This window comes from Pundamilia nyererei, unplaced genomic scaffold (assembly GCF_000239375.1).
Source record: "Pundamilia nyererei isolate P.nyererei 1_Seehausen unplaced genomic scaffold, PunNye1.0 scaffold00081, whole genome shotgun sequence".
Taxonomy (NCBI): domain Eukaryota; kingdom Metazoa; phylum Chordata; class Actinopteri; order Cichliformes; family Cichlidae; genus Pundamilia; species Pundamilia nyererei.
In genome coordinates this window covers 2,419,244-2,427,251 of record NW_005187482.1, presented here as the reverse complement: position 1 = coordinate 2,427,251, position 8,008 = coordinate 2,419,244, and the positions used below count along the sequence as shown (strand labels likewise).

Here is an 8,008-nt window from a genome sequence, read left to right as displayed (position 1 = left end):
ATTTTATTATTTTTATTGTAAATAATAACCATTTCCTGTTGAAAGTGGACAAATTCCTTATGGATGTAAGTATTAACATGAATGGACATAATGTAATATTCAACCTAAAACCTTAGTAAAGCCACAGTCTTTACACTGTATGTATGTAATTGTGAGTTTACCTTTTATGTTTTTATTGATTTTTTTTTTTTTTTGCAAAAGCACTTTACATTATTTTGACATGAAACATCCATCTCTGTTCTCTTGAGGTTTTAATAGTTCACTGTTTTTGTTAATTAATTACACCAATTTACAAGCAAAACACTGATATATGCCACACATGGGATGTAATGTCTAAAGGATAAATTACTGGTTTTATGTGAAGTCCTTTCTGTGTGGAGTTTGCATCTTCTCCTCCTGTTTGCGTGGGTTGTTCTCTCCGGGTACTTCGGCTTCCTCCCACAGTCCAAAGACACGGAGCGACCAAGCAAGAGGGAACAGATGGATGGAGTTGAAACTGAGCTGCACGTCTTACAGGGAATCACCTGAATCAAGTCTTCATGTACTTTATCTTACTTTCTGCTAGTCTCACAAAGCTTACTCAGTTTGTTACTCAAACTTTTGTCAAATAGGAAATTTTTTATATATTTATTTTTTACTGTTTTTCATTTTTAGGTGAACTTACTCTAATGTTAAGACATTGGAGTATTGTTGAGTATGTTGAGACTAATGTCTCAACATACTCAAATTCTTGTGCATGTTGTAACCTTTAAGCAGGGTGGATATCAGTGATCCTCACATCTAATAAATTTTACCAGTACTACCCTTGCCTGCATCTGTACTTTAAATTTTGCCCTGTATCAGTTAGAATATATAGGCTATAAAGGAATACCAAGAGTTACATTCTGAGTGACTATGAGGATATTTGAAAATTGTTGCGGTAAAATAAGTGAAGCAGATGTATATCCAGTATGCCTACATTTTACAGGCTAGAAATTTAGAATTAAACGTCAAATAAAAATCTATTTTCCAGGGTCCATGTGTCAAATATATTTTCTGCTACTACCGTGCTGGACTAAATACACAAACTGAACCAGCAGTTTGTGTATTTAGCCCCTTGCAGCAGTTCGTGCTTACGGCCATACCACCCTGAGCACGCCCGATCTCATCTGGGCTTGGAAGCTAGGCAGTGTTGGGCTTGGTTAATACTTGGATGGGAGACTGCCTGGGAATACCAGCTGCTCTAAGCTTACTAATCTAAGATACTAACCTCCACTTGGTCTCCAATGCATCCATTGGAGTATGAGTTAAAGCACTGACAAAGGTTGGTGCTGGTGTGTATGGGTGAAAGCGGTGTGTTGTATAGAGCGCTTTGAGTACTTCAAGACAGTAGAAAAGCGCTATATAAGAAGAAGTCCATTAAGAGTGCTCCTCTGTGCTTTTTTTTACGTCTTAGATAAATGACATCCAAAGGCTAAAAATATAGTATATACTAAATAAATATTTGTCAAATTGTATCTACAATGAAGGAAATGATAGTCATTACTAGGTTAATTAATATATCCCAGTTAACAGATGTCTTTGTACAGCGCGGTGTGGAAGAACTAAGTAAATCGGTGTTAACAGTAATTGCCATGTAATAATGTAATGACTGAAAATCTGAACCAAAATTAATCAGTGGAATGTTCCAGGCTGGATTATGGATTTTAGAAATTCAGTTCATGAGTTTGATAGGCGTCACGTGACATCTGTTGAACAGCTTTTCTGCAGTTAGTCCAAGTGTTTCTCGACCGAAAGAATTTGACAATACATGAGCATGGAGAACACCAGGGCCAAAATCTGACAAAACAAGAGGAGACGTACAGGTCATTAATTAACAAGTCATTAACGCTACATATGACAGGAACTACACAGAAATGCACCAACTATGCACTCAGACTCCAGGTGGACTAGGATGTATAATAAGAACTACTTGTCTGCACTGTCCTCAGCTGCCCATGTTCACATCCACAGTGTATAAGCGAATGCAAGTGATTTCGACCAGTTAAAAGCAATCAGCATGAATAACTGAATCAAGAAATTCAGACTAAACACAAGTATTCCTAATAGCTGATATATGATCTAAGATTTTGGAATCTATACCACCTTTCATTGTAAATGTACAAATAACTGAGCTACAGCTTACAACACATAATTACCAAAAGATACGTTATTTCAAGTTTTATGAGCCTAAAGGGTAGGCAAACAGTTACTAAGTTTAAATGTACATTTTGTTTATGGACAGTATGTATGTATAGTATATAGAAAACATTAATATTGTCTACCTGCACAACACCAATACACACTCCAAACACCAGGACAGAGGTGATGTTTTTTATCAGCCACTTTCTTGCTTTCTGGTAGCATGGCTGCAAACGACATGGGGAAACAGTTGAGGCAGAGTAGTTATAGATAGAAAGAAAAGCGAAGAAGAATGCCAGGGCTATATTCCAGTATGCAGGTTTAGCTAGCAGCTCTGAGTTCCTAAACCCTGAGATGTGTGAAACTCCTGTTTTCTGCTCCAGAGAGTTAACGTCAACTCTGACCAGGGTAAAAGACACTATGTTAGATGCAAATTTGTCCACAGATTAGAATTCGGTCATTAAATATCAAACAACATGTTGGAAAGAATGGTGGCTGAATTCAGAAACATATTGTCCACTTAAAAATCACCTAAATAGTCTCAGTTATTTGACCAGATCAACCAGAAGATATCACAGGCTCTGTTATGGATCAGAACCTATGCTGCCATTTGAACCGCAAGTCAAATCCAAACCGTGATCCGTTTTTAATTAAGGCAAGATCAGGCACAAATTCTGTTCAGCTCCAGGTAGACCCTGGCTATTGTAAGGTAGACCCTACAATGATACATACAGAGGAAAAACCCAGCAATCAATTTGGCGACAGTGGGAAGGAAAAACTCCATTATAACAGGAAGAAACCTCCAACAGAACCAGGCTCATGCTCTGTGTTGGTACAGGCCATTGAAGATGATAACAGTGGGTGGATTATATTCTTAAATGTAAACAGTTTCTATGCCGTATGTTAAAACAAGATCTAGAGTGTCATTAAAGTGGTGGGTGGGTTCTTTTACATTTTTAGAGAAGCCAGTTGAGTTTTCAATTACTTGAAAACTTTGAAGAACCTGCTATTCTTCCTGCAGAGGTCCAAGGGATCTTCCAGCAATTGTGATGCTTTTTTCTGGAGAATTGCTTAGGGTGATTTCATATCTTTTGATCTTGAATCTGGAACCTAAGCTGGAGCAGAGCTGGTTAGATCTACCGCATTATAGTGATCTACCCTGGTAAGAAGTGAACCAACTTTGTAGTTGACCACAGAAAACCATGGGCCAACCCTAAAGTTACCCAGATAAGCCAAAATCTTGCTTCATAGCCTCAGGTTTAGTTCACAGAGTCTGTTACCCTGGTAACTGACTCAGAGTTGAAGTCTACACAATTCCTGAAACATAAATCTTGTAGTTACCAAACTAAGATTTGTTAGCAAATTCTGCTCTGAAAAATGCAAAGACTTTAGTATGCAGTTGCCCAAGCAGTATGTGTGACACATACATTCATTGATCTGTAGGAAAATTCTGTTTCATTTGAGAGGTTTATCCCCCCAAAAAATAAAAATTAAAAAGCAACAAACCTCAGTCCATCCTTCAACACACGTCTGTGTCCCAACTGAGCAACATGATAAGGGTAGCTTTCCCTGCAGCACGTTATACCAGTCTGTTTTGTTGGTTACGCCACAGCACTTGAACTGGAAGAGCAGATGACAGGATGCAAAGAGGACAGTAATACCAAATATTTAATCTACGTTTAACATTTGCACGTGTAAACTCATGTAGATCCTTTTAACTTGACAGTTTTCTCTTGGGTTATTAGGGTGCCTATACTCTTGTCATGTACTCTCATCACTTATTTTGAATCTGTGTTTTTTTAATGTTCATAATTTGTGGCTGTAAAGTTCATTAAACTGACAAACGTCCACCACAAGGTGGCACCATCACGAAGAACAGTAGTTACTTCTAGATTTTGCCAACTGCATCTTGGTCTATGGTTTTGTCAGGTTTATTTTGAATTGGGGTTGCGTTTGGACTGCACCAAGCTGGAGATGTATGGCAGACTGTGGTGCGAAATTGCTTCATGCAGTCCTTGGCAAATATGACTGTAATGTGTTGAGACTTTATTGTGTCAATACTTTAAAATTTTTAAGGCAATATTTAACAAGACTGTGCATGTGTTTGTAGCTGTTGTTGGTGATCAGTACCTTCCGCACGGACTAGAAACCTCCATGAACTTATATGTGTAGCAAGATGCAGAGTCTGCAATCTCCAGTGTGTCCAGACATGAAGCTAGTGAAACTGTAGTGTAAGTGCCTACGGTCATTTTGCAATCATTTGGTGGTTTTGGCTTGGTATTAATTTGTTCCTTTGTTTGTTTTTGTCTGTAGACAGAGCCACTGTTGTATTTTCAGTGCATATTTTTTTATTGGATGTTTTGTGATTTTTCCTTTTTGTTTATTATCTGTATGCCATTAAAATGCTGCAAGAACCCCTGTTATTGTGTCCCATGTGGCAACTAATTTCCCAGGCTACACAGTATATCCGTTATTCTGTTGAAAAGAGGATTATTGTATTTTCATGTGCTGTTCAGTAAAAATGCTCACCATTTTCTGGACATTGTCCCAGGAATTCTTAAGGCCAGGATCTGATTCATACATCTTCATATCTTCCTTTAAATCTTTTTGTGCTTTTGAATCCAGCTGACAAAAAGACAGTGAACGAAACAAGGATATACAATTAATCATAAAAAAATCAATTGTATATATATATAATATATAATATAGACAGACTGGCGCGTCCATCCATCCATCCATCCATCCATCCAGATAGATAGATAGATAGATAGATAGATAGATAGATAGATAGACATGGAGCCCATTCCAGCTGTCGCAGGGCTAAGTATCTCACAAAAGTGTGTACACCCCTTACTTTGATATAATGTAAAGTAGTCAGTTTACAGATTGTATAACAGTGTAAGTTTGCGGTCCCCTCTAAATAACTCAACACACAGCCATTATTGCCTACTTGGCGATGGCAACAAAAGTGAGTACACCCCGAGGTGAAAATGTCCAAATTGTGCCCAATTAGCCATTTTCTCTTCCTGGTGTCATGTGACTCATTAGCGTTACGAGGTCTCAGGTGCAAGCATGTCTTCAGACTTAAACCCTATTGAGCAACTGTGGCGCATCCTCAAATAGAAGGTGGAGGAGTGCAAAGTCTCTAACATCCACCAGCTCCATGATTTCATCATGGAGGAGTGGAAGAAGTTTCCAGTGGCACCTTGTGAAGCTCTAGTGAACTCCATGGCCAACAGGGTTAAGGCAGTGTTGGAAAATAATGGTGGCCACACAAAATATTGACACTTTGGGCACAGTTTGGACATTTTCAATTAGGGGTGTACTCGCTTTTGTTGCTAGTGATTTAGACATCAGTGGTTGCATGTTGAGTTTTTTTGAGGTGACAACAAATTTACACTGAGCGAGGAGGCTCTAAAAGACTGTTTTGACTCTACTGTGTGGGAGATGCTTTGTGACGACCACGGGAAGGACAGTGACAGACTTGTGACCTTCGTTACAGCCTACATTAACTTATCTAGGACCTCGTGTTGCTTCTCCAACAACAAACCATGGATTACCCAAGAAATAAAAGCTGTCCTCAAGCAGAAGAGGAGGGCTTTCAAATTTGGAGACAGGGAGGAGCTGAAAGGGGTGCAGAGAGAGCTGAAAGGACTGATCAGTTCAGCTTCAGCAGAATAATGTTAAAGAAGTCTGGAGATGCCTTGGAATCATCTTGGGGCACAAAGATTAACACCTTCTGCCCATGGGGGATGCGAGGTGGGCAAATGAACTGAATTATTTCTTTAACAGGTTTGATTACCAACTGTACCCTCATACACACAATAACATGGACTGAACCACCAATTACAACCACTAGCACTTTATATAACTACTGTAGAAATTATCCACATATCTCACTGATCTAAACTACACTACTGTAAATGTTGTATAGACAATCATTCTGTACAATACAATAATTATAGTTTTACAACTATTTATAACTGTTTATTAATACTCACAATTGTATATCTACAATCTGTATAGTTTCATATTTTTAACCATATTTATATCCTGTTCATAACCTGTACATAGCTTGTACACTCACTACAGCCTGTGCATACTTATAGTTATAGCATATTCATAACATACCTTTATACCATGTACATTGTAACATACCTATAATAGATCCATATTTTGTAATATATCTATATTATTTCCAAAGCACTTTCTGGATGGATGCAAACTGCATTTCGTTGCCTTGTACTTGTGACATGAGTTGAATTCTATTCTATTCATCCAGGATGCAGTCTTCAACATCGGCTGCAGACTCACCCACCCCCCACTGATGCTGTTCCACCTTTGACACCCCAGACACTTCACACCTCCCCCACACACCCTGGTCACTACTCCCCACCCCCAACCACAGCATCCAGTACACATCCAGCACACATCTCCAGCATGTCTCTCACTCAACCACCTGGGTTAGAAGGCAAATGAGGAAGATTAAAGCCAGGAAGGAAGTGGGTCCAGATGGCATCAGGTTGTCAGGTCCTGCGCAGATCAACTGTCTGAGGTGATGGAGCGCATCTTCAACCTGAGCCTGAGGCTGGGGAGAGTTCCACAGCTCTGGAAAACCAATTGTGTGGTACCAGTGCCAAAGACTCCCCGTCCAAAGGACCTCCACAGCTAAAGGCCGGTGGCTCTGACATCCCACCTGATGAAGACCCTGGAGCGGCTGGTCCTGGCTCAGCTTCAGCCCCTGGTGAACTCATCACTGGACTCACTTAAGTTTGCCTACCAGTAAGAGCTGGAGTGGATGATGCCATCATTCACCTCCTACATTGTTCCCTCTCTCACCTGGAGACTGCTGGGAGCACTGTGAGAATCATGTTCTTTGATTTCTCCAGTGCCTTTAACACCATTATTCCCACAGTCCTGAAGGACAAGCTGGAGAACTCAGGAGTGGACTATCACCTCACAACATAGATACTGGACTACCTCACCAACGGACCACATGGACCAGAACTCAGGACTGTGTGTCGGACAGGGTCTTCTGCAGAGCAGGGGCCCCACAGGGAACGGTTATGGCTCCATTCCTCTTCACCATCTACACTTCTCCCACAACTTCACCCAGTGCTTCCTGCAGAAGTTCTCTAAGGACTCTGCAATAGTTGGCCTCATCACTGATGGGGACGACAGGGAGTACAGAGAACTGACCCAAGGCTTTGTGGACTGGTGCCAGCAGATCAACACTAGAAAAACGAAGGAGCTGGTGGTAGACTTCTGCAGGCACAAACATTCTCCACTGCAACCACTGAACATCCAAGGTATGGACATTGAGGCTGTGGACAGCTACGGGTACCTTAGTTTTCATCTGAACAATAAACTGGACTGGATTCACAATTCAGATGCTCTCTACAGGAAAGGGAAGAGCAGGCTGTACCTGCTGAGGAGGCTCAGGTCTTTTGGAGTGAAGGGCCCACTCCTGAAGACCTTCTGTGACTCTGTGGTGGCCTCAAACATTTTTTTATGATGTGGTCTGCTGGGGCACCAGCATCTCTGCTGGGGATAGGAAGTGACTGAACAGGCTGATCCGGAGGGCCAGCTGTGTTCTAGGATGATCTCTGGACCCAGTGGAGGTGGTGAGTGACAGGCTAAGCTGTCATCCCTGTTGGACAACATCTTCCACCCCATGCAGGAGACTCTAACAGCACTGATCAGCTCCTTCAGTGGCAGAGATTCCTTTCAGCGGCTGTCAGACTGTCAGAAGTATAAAATAGCCAGCTGTTCTCCACAGAACCAGCAAAGGTGTACTCTCAGTGGCAAGGGAACAATAAGAGAACAGCACCACCAAGGCTGGAGACGG

At 41.0% G+C, this 8,008-nt stretch overlaps 1 protein-coding gene across 1 annotated transcript in view; it reads right to left on the bottom strand.

Moving 5' to 3' along the window:
- Nucleotides 1–234: 234 nt before the first annotated feature.
- Nucleotides 235–8,008, bottom strand: part of tspan4b (tetraspanin 4b) — a 14,895-nt gene continuing 7,121 nt past the window's right edge. Inside the window, exons 5-8 of the mRNA XM_005738096.1 lie at nucleotides 4,690–4,785; nucleotides 3,667–3,780; nucleotides 2,304–2,387; nucleotides 235–1,818 (exon numbers count right to left, since the gene is read on the bottom strand). Of these exons, the coding sequence (XP_005738153.1) occupies nucleotides 1,750–1,818; nucleotides 2,304–2,387; nucleotides 3,667–3,780; nucleotides 4,690–4,785 (363 nt within the window). The 3' untranslated portion in view covers nucleotides 235–1,749. The remainder of the gene's footprint in view (nucleotides 1,819–2,303; nucleotides 2,388–3,666; nucleotides 3,781–4,689; nucleotides 4,786–8,008) is intronic.